Source organism: Cyprinodon tularosa, unplaced genomic scaffold (genome assembly GCF_016077235.1).
Source record: "Cyprinodon tularosa strain WSP-4 unplaced genomic scaffold, ASM1607723v1 ctg446, whole genome shotgun sequence".
Lineage (NCBI taxonomy): Eukaryota > Metazoa > Chordata > Actinopteri > Cyprinodontiformes > Cyprinodontidae > Cyprinodon > Cyprinodon tularosa.
The window spans coordinates 290,578-305,806 of NW_024039170.1; the positions used below are offsets into that span (position 1 = coordinate 290,578).

General features: G+C 37.7%; 2 protein-coding genes across 2 annotated transcripts; both read left to right on the plus strand.

Moving 5' to 3' along the window:
* The first annotated feature begins 3,472 nt into the window (after positions 1-3,472).
* On the plus strand, positions 3,473-6,243 carry mrpl53 (mitochondrial ribosomal protein L53). Its single transcript, XM_038300311.1, has 3 exons — positions 3,473-3,609; positions 5,311-5,423; positions 6,050-6,243. The coding sequence occupies exons 1-3, from the start codon at positions 3,515-3,517 to the stop codon at positions 6,166-6,168; spliced, it is 327 nt and encodes a 108-aa protein (XP_038156239.1). The 5' UTR covers positions 3,473-3,514; the 3' UTR covers positions 6,169-6,243.
* A 1,035-nt stretch (positions 6,244-7,278) lies between these two features.
* Positions 7,279-8,487, plus strand: fabp4a (fatty acid binding protein 4a). The gene is made up of 4 exons (XM_038300298.1): positions 7,279-7,440; positions 7,548-7,723; positions 7,807-7,908; positions 8,397-8,487. The coding sequence occupies exons 1-4, from the start codon at positions 7,368-7,370 to the stop codon at positions 8,445-8,447; spliced, it is 402 nt and encodes a 133-aa protein (XP_038156226.1). The 5' UTR covers positions 7,279-7,367; the 3' UTR covers positions 8,448-8,487.
* Positions 8,488-15,229: the final 6,742 nt, after the last annotated feature.

Genomic DNA, 15,229 nt, shown 5'->3' on the forward strand with positions numbered 1-15,229 from the left:
CTTCAGCTGCATGCTTACAGTAAGGTTGATCCCTGGCCCTCCACCCTGGCTTTCTTTCAAGATTGCCTTTTATTTAGCTCCATCCAACTTCCCTGGTCTTGGCTTCTTTCTCTTCTCCCTGTCTGGCCTGTTAGCTCAGTTGGACAGTCTCATTTTGAATGGTAATTTAAAAAATGCTCTATAAGATCTCCCTTTATCATCTACTTCTTTTTCTAGGTTCTCTTCAGCCTGTCTGCTGTTTATTGTACTGAGGTGAACTCCTTACATATTAGATGGGTGTTAGAGTAGAAAGTTTAGAATGCAGATTCAGATTCATTATTAAGAAGAATTTTTAAAACTCTTGTCTATTGTCTATCTCTTGTTATTTCCTGGTTACTTCTTCAGGTTTGTCTTCCGCACAAAATGAAAATACAGCACAAAAAGGTTTGTGGTTAAAACATAACAAAATGGGCTCAAGGTACACCAGTTCTTTTAAAAAAGTACTGTTTTTCTAACGTTAACCAGCATTTACTGGTTTATGTTTGATTTTTTTCACAGCCTTAATGCAAAAGGCACACTGCAGATACATGAAGAGATTTTTATTTCTTTTTTTTGTGCAGCTTACATATTAAAGACTTATACATAACCAGGAAGCTAGTAGAAGAGCTTTTTGGTATTTCTCCATGGATTTACACTGCAAAAAATCTAAATCTAGATAAGTCATTCTTTCTTAAAATAAGTCCATTTGTTCTTGAATTGAGGAGGTAAAAGAGACATTTTGCCAATGGAACAAGACAATTTACACTTAAAATAAGAAAACACAACTGCATTGTCTTATTTCAAGTGCATTTTATCTAATTATCTTATTGTAAGAGTAAAAATACTCATTCCATTGGCAAACTATCTCATTTACCTACTCAAATTAAGGGTAAATACACTTAATTTAGGTATTTTTTTTACTTATTTCTAGATTGTTTTTGCAGTGTATAAGATCTATGATTAATGGGGTTCATCTAAAATTACACTTTAAATGGGCTGGAGAAAAGAATGCTGATATTTTATATAATTAATTTTTTTTCTTTGAGGCATCCTTGCAGAAAATCCCCAACGGTACCAAAGACACAGACACTGCAGTGAAAACTGCAGAAAATCCCCAACGATTCAATAGGAACAGATGCTGCAGTGATGAACATAGTGAAGCCAGTGCAGCAAAGTTGCAAACGTACTTCAGTCTGTGCAGAGTATCTTGGGTTTAGCATCTACTCTGGTGTATAGATACAGCATTTCCATAAGAACCACCTGGGCTAATGACTTTAGTCTCTACTATTTAGATTCAAACCTGATTTCACCTATGGTGTGTATATAAACTTCTCAGACTTGCTGAGGTATTTTTATTTTACAGTAAAAACAATGAGGGAGTCATTCAACTGTTCTTATCCTGGAATATCACAACAAAATACTGTTTGATGCATTACTTACTACACAGTGTATTATTCTCAGTTGTTCTGTTTTATTTCATTTGCCTTTCTCATTCACTGGTAGACCAATATCTCCCCTACAATTCTATACAATTTGCCTCATTTAGAATTAAATCTTCAACCCCTGGCAGAGACCTTGATGGATGAAATTCTACACAAGACAATAAGTCGTTTTCCTTTCAGGTCAAACATCCCCTCGAGCATTCATTGTTTTTCAGCAGCCTCTCCCCCATTTTCTTTCTGCCTGTGCAAAGAGTACATTTCCTACAACGACTTTCTGTGCATGTGTGTGGTGCATGTGGGGTGTGTAAAGGAAATGCTTCTGCCTTTCAGTAGCCTTATATCTAAATTTAGAGTACCCCACTGTCCCGGCTGTCAGAGGCCGGCTCGGACTGCCGGCCGTTCAGGAAAGAGATTGGAAGGCGTGTTAAAGCCGGGAAGAATTGTGTTGAGCTGAACTGTGGTCTGCTGAGAATAACATGTTTGCTCCTTATAAGCAATGAAAAACAAGAGCGTCTATAAATATCCTGCAATGGCAAGGAGAGTTTTTAGGAAGTGTGAATGCAGAAGTTTCGAATGTTAAATGGGTAGACCGGTTGGCCTGTTTCTCATCAAAAGAGATCATTTATGAGAAATGAAAGTGTTGATCACCTGAGGGTCATTCTTAAGTCATAGAGATCACACTGATTGAAGACTCTGTGGAGAAAAAGAACAAAAATGGAAGAATCGTATTTGTGTCAATGGGGTAAAACAATTGTTTTTTTCCATCTGTTTGTAGGCGATGCTTGCTCCTTGTCTATTTGATTATGGGATGTGTCTGTATGGTTGTCTATATGGAGAGCAGTGGCTCCTTTATTGACTTAGTTCCTGACAGACACACAAACAATCTCCCCCATCCATCGCCTGCCCTCTAATGTGATTCGCCTCTGCCAAATGGAGATGATAGCAGCAAAGTGCCACAGTCGGGTTGCCTCTAGGCTTTTCTTTAACAGACTATGGCACATAAACTCGGGACAATATTCTGTCTTTTCCATGAGTAGAATTTTGTATAAATCTGTTTTTTTAGCCAAAGCAATACTGGCAATAGTACGATCAAGGAAAAGGGTTGCATAAATATGACAATTTATTTACATTTTTTTCACAGGTATTAATAAGCATAAAAGAAGAGTTTGGAAAATATTGACTTCTATACAATTTTCGCATCTGTTATGAACCCTACAGCTCTTTCTAAAAAAAAAAAAAAAAAAAAAAAAAAAGCAACTGTTTACTTAAAAATTGTGCTCCTGGAGTTTAAATTAGTATAATAAATAAAATCTGGGTGGTAAAACCTTCAGTAGAGCACACGCCTGCGTGCCTACTGGACTCCTCCTCAGTCTCGCAAATTAAGTTTAATTAAGTTTTTATAAAGTAGAATGTAAGATGCAGGTTGATTTCAATGGATTAGCCCTGCTAGGTATAAGTAGTTGTAAAAAAAACAAAAAAAAAACAAAAACCTAAATCAGTACCTCTATTATCTCTAATGATATAAAAGGCATGTGCATATTTTGGCAATTGCATCTGTGGATGGGAAGGATGGATAAATGTGTGTTGCAATAATATGGAAATCAAACAGAGAGACTTCGAAGGACAAATCCCTGCATTAAAAACCCATTAATAGCCTATTAATTAACCACAGTTCACTCGAGATATAATCAAACATCTATCTATATTGATTGAATTATTACAATGAAACAATATAGATGCAATAAGTCATACAGAATTAAAATCTCCTCTTGATTGATCATGCACTCTTAGGTGGATAATCCCTTTTTTTTGTTTTAATGCTGCGATTCTTATATTACATTTGTAGATTTTGGTGAAATTGTGCTTTATAAGATGTTCAGCGTTTAGTATGATGCGATATTACCTGGTTTTAATCTTTTTCACTACTTTGTGTGATGACTTATAAATCAGGCCAGCTTTCACTTTGTGTAGTTCCCTGTGCTCTGACGCCATCTAGCGGCCGAGAAGTAGAACTTCACTTCCTGTTGAGGTAAGAGGTCACCATTCCAGAAAACATGGCGGCTCCCAGTAAATCTACTCTGCTATTAAAGTCTGTGAAGAAAATAGTCGTCCAGTTTTGTCCCTTCGAGTCCAATGTTCGCTCCACACGGTGAGAAACTTCTATTCAACATTTCTGTTGTGCTAAAAGGTCGTTGTTTTGCTATAGATTTATAATAATGGGTTTGTTAGCGAACAATTAGCAGTAACTGTCAAATGATAGCTCATTTTACAGGAGATTTTTTGGCTTTTAAAGTATATGAGCGTTTATAATTTAATTTTGTGTAAGGTACTTGGTTATTTTATTGATAAGGTTAACATTCTGCTATTTTACTATTTAAAGATGTGGGGGTCTGTCATATAGAAGGCTTTTTAACATGTTTACAATTGTTGTTGTTTTCCTCATGTATTTGTTTTTATTGATGCTGGGATTTTGGCAGACATGTTTTATTATCTGTGTTCTCCCAGCCATCTCCAGTAAGATCAGTTTGACCTGTTTGAATAAAAATCTAGATGCTAATACTTTCTGTAAACTCATGATGTAAGGTGGTAACTCAAAAATAAAGGATCCCCTTCATAAAATAGTCAAATAAACTATAAATTACATTTTTTTTTAAGGTTGGAAGATTGAATAAGGGTAAAAGTAATTTTGTAGTTAATCTATATCTAGAAACTTGTAAAAAACAAAACAAAAAAAGAACTTCAGATTTGCAGCACCCGTGTAGAAATAAATCAATTAGACATCAGTGAAAACTTCAGCACTGCTTTCCAGGAAATGCCAAGCTTGTATTCGGAGTCCAAAACTTGAATGAGATTAAATCCTTTTTAAATACATATTACAATAATGAAATAATGTTTATTTAATGTTATTGAAATTAGTTTCTTTTAGTTAAAGTACTGCCCTCATTCATGGACTAAAACATAAAAAATGTCTGCTTAGTTTTCAGCACATTTAAGCTCAAACTGATGGTTTGATCCTAATCGCTTGAAGATTATTATTCAATTACTTAGCTTAAATATTAAAGTCTTTCGTCAGGACCACAGCATTATTATTGAAATGTTTGGTCTCTATGGCTTTTAACTCACATTCTTGGTATCTCTGGGAAAAGGTTATTGTAGAAACAACAACACAGCACCCACAGACACAATTACTCATACTCTAAATAACAGCACTCTATATAAACTTAATAAACAAAGAGCAAGAAAACAATGAAACGAAGAAACGAAGCTGTTAAACTCTGAAATAGGGCAGCAAACACAGTGTTAAGGTACTGATAATGATAATAGTCCAAATTATACTATTGATAATCAAAATAATAGCAATCATCACAATAATAATATTAGTAATAATTAAATTGTTTATTTAAATGTAATATCTTTGAGTGTATAAAAAGGTTAAAATATATGGGACATAAATAAATATGTATAGAAAAAGACTAGTATAAATATGTGTATCTATACCACAGCATTTTTAAAAGGTTATTGCATACAGACTGTAGAGCTTAATGCTCTATATTAAGCATCCCTGTAAACCTCTACCTTGAGTTTTATCGATGAGTGGATGCAAATATAATATTACACATAAGCTATTTTGGTAATTGCAGCTTTGCTTACATTGAGATCACAGTGATGATAGTTATATGTTGTGCAGGTCTGTGGTAAACCTGAAATATTCCACAAGTATTAATCCAGAATTAGTCTCCAATCCAGATGGAGGCAGTGTGACAGGGCTGCTGGGTTAGGAGCAGCTCATACATGAGACAACAGTGCATCAAATCCTTAGAATCCTTTCACCCTCTGTTTGTCTTTTCAGAGAGTTTCTGGCTTTGGTGGGTTCAGAAAAGGCCCGCTCCACCAACATGAACTGTGAGGTGATACCTGTGGTGAAACACGACAAGTCGGAACCAGTGATCGATGTGACTTATGGTAAGAAATGGGCTGCTGGTATTTGTGCTTCGTAATAGAGCACATCAAGACAGCTGCAGATCCCCCAAAAAAATAGTTAAAATGAAATCTCTGATGTTTTAGGTAATGTTACACTCTTGGGCACTAGGGGACGTCATGGGGGAAGATCTGAACTCTGCCAAAGATTTGGCTCTGCTAGTTTCCCAGGGTTCCTTTAGTCTCTTTAATAATTTTTGTCAAAATGTATTTAGATGTGTTAATGAACTTCATACAAAAACATCTTTGCAACATCAAAGTTCACTGTCCCTCCTGTTCAGATCAGATTATTTAAAGGATAATTCACAGTCAGAACAAATAAGGTAGAATCAAATAAGTTGAGTTTAGCAGCTGTAGGTAGAAACAAAGTTGCTCTATTCAAACATCCACTTTTATATCCTAATTAGTTCCTGATGGTTAGATTGGATGTTAGATAGGTAGCCAGCTCCCAAATGTTTACCACCAGTTTTCATAGAACCCATGAGCATCTATTTTGTTTTTTTGACATTTGCTCAGAGTTAACTTTCCCTGGATTGGACTCTCCTCACAGCACATCCTCTTCTGAGTCCTCTCATTGTTCTTTCTGTTTTTTTTGTTGTTTGTTGCCACAGTGGACGGAGAGAGGCTGGTGATGAAGGGGGGGAGGTTGACCTGCAGCGAGATGCTGAATGCGTTTCAGTCCCGCTGTAAAGACAAGGACCCACAGACTCTTGCCGGAGTCAAGAAGTGACCGACTGTTTTCCGCTTGTTTGTATTTATATGTGTAAAAACATTGGATGTGCACAATAAAATATGTTTGACTATGGTTGTTTTTTGGTTTATTCACTTAAGTCCGTTTATACAAAGTTATACCTCAGACATCCTTTTTTTCTACGTTCAAATCATATTGTTGAGATAAAGATCTTAAATAAGATATCATCCATGTATTGGAATTGAAAAAATAAAACATATTAAAGTCTCTCCTTTTGAAAGAACACAACAAATACAGGTGTGTTTTTCCACTCTTCGCTGTGTCTCTCCCCCTGATTTGTTTGCAGGTTTGTTCATCCATCCATGCATTTATTGTTTTACATTTGCATATGCATCATTTGTTTACTTGTCCATCCATCCATTCCTGTTTTTACATGTTCTATATTATTCATTTCACTCTGACATTTGGGTGCAAAAGTAGTGAACATTTCAGTATTGACCAATTTTATGCCAAAAATGGAGGGGGAAATTTGATTGAACAAAGAATCTTAGGAGAATCCTTTTTGTGCAAGATAAAGAACAAATATTTGGTGTTAGAAAATAAAATGACCTTAAGTACTACAACTCCACTCCAATAGTGGGCTTCATAGTATGACATCCAGAGATCTTTTAGACGCCCGTAATGCTGCTGACTTACCTGGTCAATACCATCCCGTATCTAAGGCTCACAATAGGACAAAATAGTCACTCTGTTGTGACATGCAACAGTCTGTTTAATTTGAACCTAAATCTATATCCTGATATTAGAGATAAGGTACTGTGAGATTCTTGAAGTGAAGGTGAAGTGCGATTGCTCTGATTAGGTGTGGTTCAGTTCAATTCATCTGATGAATTTATGCTGCATACTATTGAATCCCTACACAATATAAGTCATTTTGATTTATTTATATATATATATATATATATAGACCCTTTTAAAATACAGTTCATAAACAGCAGGGTGCGTTAAAACATGCAAATATGAGAAACACTGGTGTAAAAAGCCAGATAGTGAGTAAAGTCGGCTTATTGGAGGCGGGATTTCAATTATTTAAATTTGTGACTCAGAGGGCTGTGATTGGCTCCATGTCTGTTTATAAAAAAAAGTGATCTGGCTCTTTAAAAGCGAGCATCCACAGTCTAACTAAAGACTGCGTGGATTTTAGGGGAGGAAAGAAAGAACTACTGAAGACCGCAACCATGGTTGACAAGTTTGTAGGAACCTGGAAGATGATTTCCAGCGAGAATTTTGATGATTACATGAAGGCACTGGGTAAGCATGCTCAGATGCAAATAATTTAAAGTAGCTCATTTTGATTTAAAAGTATTTCTTTATTTATTTCTTTATTTATTTTTTTTTTGTTTATTCCTGCGCTACAGGAGTGGGTTTTGCCACCAGGCAGGTGGGGAACCGAACCAAACCCAACTTCATAATGAGCGTGGATGATCAGGGGATGATCTGCATGAAGTCTCAGAGCGCCTTTAAAACCACTGAGGTCAAGTTCAAGCTCAATGAGCCTTTTGATGAGACAACTGCTGATGACCGAAAGACTAAGGTTTGGGTTTCTTTAATTATGAACTGCAAGGTTTGCACGTGGAAAAGCTGTTAATTGTGGGAGTTTAATTGTCTGTCCTGCAGAGTGTGGTCAGTCTGGATAATGGTAAACTAATCCAGAAACAGAGCTGGGATGGCAAAGAGACCAGTATTGAGAGGGAGATCTCTGATGGAAAACTGGTTGCGGTAAGGATTTATTTTTTTCTTCCCCTCTGCTCTTGGTAAATCTCAAATTCCTGGCTATGGATATTGTGGAAATGCATAGGCATCTAGTAAACTTTGCAGGGGCAGCAGTGGTGGCTCCAGGAATTATTTTTCCCTGGGGTTGCTTGAGGGATTTCCAGAGGTGGAGACATTAGAATGGTGCCTGAGTAGCCATATTGATTTTTATCCATTTTTATTTTTGTGCATGTAATTTGGGGTTGGCTGTGTTTTTTTTGTTTTTTTTTTATAGATTAAAAATCATCAAACTACTTTGAACTGCTTACTCATTATGCCCTTTGACTTTTTATAATGGGATTTTCTTAAAGGGTAAACCACTGAATTGTCATCCTTCGCTCCTTTCTAACCATCAGCTGTGCTGGTCTAGCATGGGGTTCCTTCTACCTTGAATTAATGCTTCTGTCTTGTAGTTTCTAGACTCGACTCTTGATGCTTCTGCTTTTTCTCTACAGAAATGCATTATGGGAGACGTGGTGGCAGTGAGGACGTACGTAAAGGAGTGACCTTTTCCTTGATGACCAGCTCAGTTTAATGAGCATGCTCTCAAAGAATGACGTGTTCTGCTCTCTTTACACGCTGTTTCCCAAAGCCTGCTTTTTTTTTTTTTTTTTTGTACCTTGTTGCCCCAAATTTGATTCCCTTTTTGGGTTTCGTTTGGAAATGTTGTGGTGGTTTGTGAATAAAAGAATTAAGCTTTTGTCAAATTGATGCCAGAGTCTGAGCCTTTTTATTTATCGGGTGTCATTTTAAAATCTGTTTAGAATTTTTAATCTAAAGGCAGCATTTTGACTTGCAGTATCAAAGTGTCCTTTTAAGGTCAAAGCAATTTTTTCAGTCCACCCGACTTGGATTCAAAGGAATGTAATGAGTGCATTAGAGGAAATGTTTTCCCCCTTTTTGGAAAGGCTGAACATTTCCCATTGCAGCTCCCCTTTTGGAAGTCCCCACCCTATTGGCTGTGTTTTGTGCAGGATTTGAGGGATGCAGTTTTCCATGGCAGGAAAGGCAACTGATGGTGCTAATTGAACTTGATGACCAAAACAGCTTAACCTGGAATACTGGGCCAGCGTCCCGTTTTGGACAATGGAGCTGGAAGCCATGGAGGACATGACCCCTGGGAAGAGGCCACATGAATAGGGATGCAACAGAGCTCTGCTAGCAAAGGTCAATGTGCTAAAGTTGCTTCAGGGAATCAGTTTTCCATGCCTTGAAGCATACTTTAAAATATTTAGTCAAATAGAAGCTTTCTTCTGGTTACAGAAATGTGTCCTTATTTGCACCATTTATGGTAAACAGATCCTTCATCCATAGGTTTCTACTTGAATGGTTATATTTGGAACCAAAGGGTTTACAGTTGTGGTGCAATATAAATTTTTTTATATTTGAATCAACTGAGGAAATACTGTTTAAAGATGGTAGGTCTTAATTTTAAAATACACAGCAGTTGTTCCTTTGGTGCAGAACAAAATATTTTTTCAGCTTTTTTCCTACATCCACTTATGCCTCAACTTAATCGTAAATCAGATTTATTAGTTTGACACGGTTCTCTTCGATCTATTACTCGGGGTGTATTCTGTGGATAATGTCTCCAAGTGGGACAGGTGTCATAAAACAAGCAAAACTGATGCATGGGGGGAAAAAAAAAACTTCAAATGTAGAAAAAATCTGCTCAGTTTACTGCCAAGAGAAATTGTAACAATCTTAACTTTATTGGAAAAAAAAATCTTAGGTTTTGCAGCTAAAATAGTATATTTTGCAATCAGTTACCCTGTTGAGTGTTGGTCAGCCCAGGCCACTTTTCTAACTTAGAGTAACCTGTTTATCAATGGGCTGGATTTAAAATTTTGTTCCTCTGTAACAAACATTAAATGCACTTGAAGAATTGAGAGGTTTAAAGGCAAACTTCTGCTTTAGATGTCCAAAAATACAACAGCATCTAAATGGAGGGAAGCGTAAACATGGCAAAGCGCATTTCTGATGCATCTGCTGGAAATAACATCAAGTGAAAAGATGTAAAAAATATAAAACAACTAGGCCTAATAGCAAACGATATCTTTCAGGAAATAACTAAATGTACCATGCACTGTCAACCTGATAGGATCATTGTTTCTCTTGTGCTGCCACAATCAGTGCTGCATTCCTGCAAATCACAATGTAACCAGCTGCATCCAAACTATAATTCATTTATATTAATCATGTTCTGCATATTCTGTATTTTATTGCTTTACATATCAAAAGCATACCTGCAAGAAGACCCTGGTGGACCAGATTGAGATGGTGACTCATTCAGCTAATATAACCTCTAAAGGTATAAGAATAAATAAATAACCTTTATTCTCTGCTTTCATCCATCTTTATTTGATTTGATTAGCTGTTCATGAGGTGGAGTGTTTTGTGTTCACATCCTGAAAGCCAAAAGGCACATCTGCTATGGATTGACTTACAGGTGCACTGCTTGAAAGTCAACAAGGCTTCCCCATGTCTTTGTTTGGACAACTGCAGGGAACAGGGTGGATCTTCACCTCGGAGTCCTTTTTTCCCAGACATCATTTCTCTCATCTGAATTTTAGCTGATGCACAACTAAATACAACAAATTATTTAGGGCCTCTTTGAATTCCTAGAAGTTATTAATATCTTGCTAGGTAACAATGTACAGGTGCTGGTCATAAAATTAGAATATCATGAAAAAGTAGATTGATTTCAGTAATTCCATTTAAAAAGTGAAACTTGTATATTATATTCATACATTACATACAAACTCATATATTTCAGATGTTTATTTTGTTTAATTTTGATGATTACAAATGACAACAAATGAAAATCTCAAATTCATCATATCAGAAAATTAGAATATTACTGAAGACCAATAAAAACAAAGGATTTATAGAAATGTTGGCCAACTGAAAAGTATGAACATGAAAAGTATGAGCATGTACAGCACTCAGTATTTAGTTGGGCCTCCTTTGGCCTGTATTACTGCAGCAATGCGGCGTGGCATGGAGTCGATCAGTCTGTGGCACTGCTCAGGTGTTATGATAGCCCAGGTTGCTCTAATAGTGGCTTTTAGCTCTTCTGAATTGTTGGGTCTGGTGTATTGCATCTTCTTCTTCACAATACCCCATAGATTTTCTATGGGGTTAAGGTCAGGAGAGTTTGCTGGCCAATTAAGAACAGGGATACCATGGTCCTTCAACCAGGTACTGGTAGCTTTGGCACTGTGTGCAGGTGCCAAGTCCTGTTGGAAAATGAAATCTGCATCTCCAAAAAGTTGGTCAGCTGCAGGAAGCATGAAGTGCTCTAAAACTTCCTGGTATGTGGCTGCGTTGACCCTGGACCTCAGAAAACACAATGGACCAACACCAGCAGATGACATGGCACCCCAAACCATCACTGACTGTGGAAACTTTACACTGGACTTCAAGCAACGTGGATGAAGTGCCTCTCTTCTTTTCCTCCAGACTCTGGGACCTTGATTTCCAAAGGAAATGCAAAATTTACTTTCATCAGAGAACATGACTTTGGACCACTCACCAGCAGTCCAGTCCTGTTTCTCTTTAGATGCTTCTGACGCTGTCTGTGGTTCAAGAGTGGCTTGACACAAGGAATGCGACAGCAGAAACCCATGTCTTTCATACGTCTGTGTGTGGTGGTTCTTGAAGCACTCACTCCAGCTGCAGTCCACTCTTTGTGAATCTCCCCCACATTTTTGAAGGGGTTTTGTTTCACAATCCTCTCCAGGGTGCGGTTATCTCTCTTGCTTGTACACTTTTTTCGACCACATCTTTTCCTTCCCTTCGCCTCTCTATTAATGTGCTTGGACACTGAGCTCTGTGAACAGCCAGCCTCTTTAGCGATGACCTTTCGTGTCTTGCCCTCCTTGTGCAAGGTGTCGATGGTCGTCTTTTGGACAACTGTCAAGTCAGCAGTCTTCCCCATGATTGTGTAGCCTATAGAACTAGACTGAAAGACCATTTAAAGGCTTTTGCAGGTGGTTTGAGTTAATTAGCTGATTAGAGTGTGGCACCAGGGGCCATCAATTTTGAACCTTTTCACAATATTCTAATTTTCTGATATGATGAATTTGAGATTTTCATTTGTTGTCATTTGTAATCATCAAAATTAAAAAAAATAAACATCTGAAATATATGAGTTTGTATGTAATGTATGAATATAATATACAAGTTTCACTTTTTAAATGGAATTACTGAAATCAATCTACTTTTTCATGATATTCTAATTTTATGACCAGCACCTGTATTTACTGTAGCTTTCTTTAATCTGTTTGGCAGAAGAAGGAAGAAGTTGCTTTTTGATTAGACCACAGCTAAACCTTTTAGTCATGATAAACACAACCTGTTGTGGAAGAGGAATGACTCTTAACATCATAGCCAAAAAATCATCACCACTTAGAAACATGGTGGTGTTGGATTCATGCTGAGGGGATGCATTTCTTCAGCTGGAACAGGGAAGCTGGTCATAACTAATAGGAAAACAGGACAACCCTGGAGAAAAGGCATTAGTGACTGCAGAAAAATAAAAAAACAAAACAAAAAACACTATGACATAGAATGACATAGATCACTACAAGGTGATGGAAAAATGTTTTTAATCTGTCAAGATCTGCACCTAAATCTATGTAATATATATGTGTATATATATATCTAAATACACAGATGTATATATCTAAATATATGTAAAAGGAAGTGAAAACTAAAATGCGCCCACATTTCGGATCTTTCAGGGATGATGTATCTTTTCAAACAGGAATGAGCAAAAATGTTTGTAGGGATATATATCCAACAAACTGGAGCTGTATTAACAGTATTTCACATTTTTCATTGGCACATAAAACCCTATTAGAGTACATGTAGTCACAAGAAAAAGTACCTTATAAGTGTTTTTTTTTTCACATACACTGTAGACATGGTCTGCACAATCAAACTAAGAGTGCATCTAGGACATTTCTACAGTATGTAGTGGATGGGGTGCACCTTCTCTAACTACCATCTTGGCTCCAGATATAGAATAGACAGAGCTATAGTTTAAATCCTGATATAAAGTCCTTTGGAAAACTTGCAAATGTTCTCACGCCTGATAGAACCTTACATCTGGCTGACAGCGGGTTTGCTTTGTGTCATGAGAGAGACAGCAGGTCTGGGACTTCAGAGGAATTAACTCACATCCTTTGCATAACATCTGGAAAGCTCCACTTGAGCTGCAGCGTTGACACCCTTCCTTTGCTTGTCCTCAGCTTAAACTCAGCCTTACAAAAACACCTTTTAAGTTCAAGTGCTTCAACAAGGCTATGAATCTTAAATCTACCATAAAAGCTTCAACTCTATGATTTACTACGTGTGTTAATCAACAAGTGGATCTCAACAGCGAACATGACAGTACAACTAGGCTTGTTTTTTTCTGTTCACAAGGTTGTGCCCTGAGAATGAGCTGTGTTTGCAATGAAACACTTGCTATTTTTGAGCTGTAAAGTGGTATTTCTGGTATGCATTTTGTAAAACTGGGCTGCATGGTGCTGGACAGCTTTAAAGGAGAGGCGTAAACTAGGGCAAAAAAAGTCTGTTTAGTTTCACATGCAAGATAGTGCAAACAATTAGGCAGATAACAACCCAGAAAAAAAAGATCCCATAAGTGTGTAGCTTTGATGTTTGATTAAAGACATTAGCCCTAAATAAACAACTTTTTTTCATTCACACTTTTTTCCTTAAAATACTGTTATATTTTTCAGGTCAAATTTGACTTTAAAAAAGAACAAAATGTCTAAGCTAGAAGCTGTACTGCTACTTGCTTTAGTTAAACTTGTGAAATGTTAGCATCTAATAGTCCAAATCCCACTCCCATTTGTCATATTACATTTCTCATGCCGTGGAGTTGCCCTTGAGGTCAGTCTCCGCCAGGTTTCTTGAGAGTTTCCCTGTGTGCTTCGATGTTCACTAAAATCACATTATTTTCATCTTGACTCCTCTCTGCAGGAACCGAATGGCTCCTGGGCTGATCTAAGAGCCTCCAGAGAAACCAAACAGCTGAACTGAGTTATGAGCGAGGAGGCCCCACAAAACTGTAGGGGAGCCTGGCTGCAATGCAAGAAGATTTCTGACCTCAGTGATTCCCGCAATAAAGGCTGAATTCCAGTTTCGTCAACTACTGTCTGAGTATTTCCCAAGCTGTGCCCCGTGGCTGTACTTAAAATTGCCCTCTGCATCCACTCACTCAATATCTGTCTTATAAATGTGAGATTGGTAAAGATTGTACAGGACCTTGAATACTAACTATAGGTTCTATCTGCATTAATATTATAGTAGCAGATCGAACCAAAAACAAGCAACTTGTTAGGAATCCAGTCTGTGTGGGTTGTGTTTTTGTTTGTTTTCCCTCCACCACCAGGTGCTGCCTGGTTCTCGTTGGTCCTTCTTACTGCCTGCGGATGTTTGCCTCATTACCTGAGGACTCTTAAGCTGCTGACGGCCACTACCTCGACGCCAGAGTGGTTGCCAGTTTTGGGTACACTAGCTAAGCTGAGTTTTGCTGAGTCAAACTGAGTTTTTTGTCAACCTGAGTCTTAATCCTGTTGTTTTTGTCTTTGCCTCTCGGCAGGAAGTCATCCCGCAAACTGGATGTTTTGGACCTTCTCCCCCTGGAAGGATTGTCTGAGCTTCAAATTGAGCTGGGGATTCAAACTGGAGGCTTGGATCTAGTTTTTACCAAGGGATTGTTTGAGCTTCACACTGAGCAGGGGATTTTTCTCCACAAGATCCGTTCAAGTACCGAAGGAAATCTAAGTGGCAGTCAGCTCCTCCATTCCTCAAGGAAACAACTTAACCTGGGTAAACCATGTCCACCCTCCAACGAGCAAACCAATTTCTGGAACAACCCACACTGACTGGATTCAAAGAAAGACACCTTTTCTGGAAACATGAGCCCTGTTGCCTTTACTCCCTTTTGCAAATCGAAGCTCAAATTTCCCACTGAGCCTGAACTAACCACAGGAACTTCCCCTTCTCTTTTCAGTCCCAGTTTGCCATTGTTCAGAGCAGCACTGGACCCATTCCTACCAGTTCTCAATAAACCTTTTAAACCTTCCCTGGTCTCTCTGATTGGTTTTCTATATGTGGGTCAGATTTTTAAATAAAAGCATGACACAACTGATGCCATTTGTATCTGTTTATGTTGTCTTTTTTTAAGCATCTTGTCCAGTGTGTCATGATGGGTTACTGAGAGGCCCAAGATGCAGAACACCACGGAGACAGAATAAAAGTTTAACAGGTTTAT

Coding starts and splice junctions, on each gene's coding strand:
- mrpl53 (XM_038300311.1), top strand. CDS start 3,515: ATGGCGGCTCCCAGTAAATCTACTCTGCTATTAAAGTCTGTGAAGAAA. Junction 3,610..5,310: donor TCCAATGTTCGCTCCACACG/GTGAGAAACTTC, acceptor TTGTCTTTTCAG/AGAGTTTCTGGCTTTGGTGG. Junction 5,424..6,049: donor AGTGATCGATGTGACTTATG/GTAAGAAATGGG, acceptor TTGTTGCCACAG/TGGACGGAGAGAGGCTGGTG.
- fabp4a (XM_038300298.1), top strand. CDS start 7,368: ATGGTTGACAAGTTTGTAGGAACCTGGAAGATGATTTCCAGCGAGAAT. Junction 7,441..7,547: donor TGATTACATGAAGGCACTGG/GTAAGCATGCTC, acceptor CCTGCGCTACAG/GAGTGGGTTTTGCCACCAGG. Junction 7,724..7,806: donor CTGATGACCGAAAGACTAAG/GTTTGGGTTTCT, acceptor TCTGTCCTGCAG/AGTGTGGTCAGTCTGGATAA.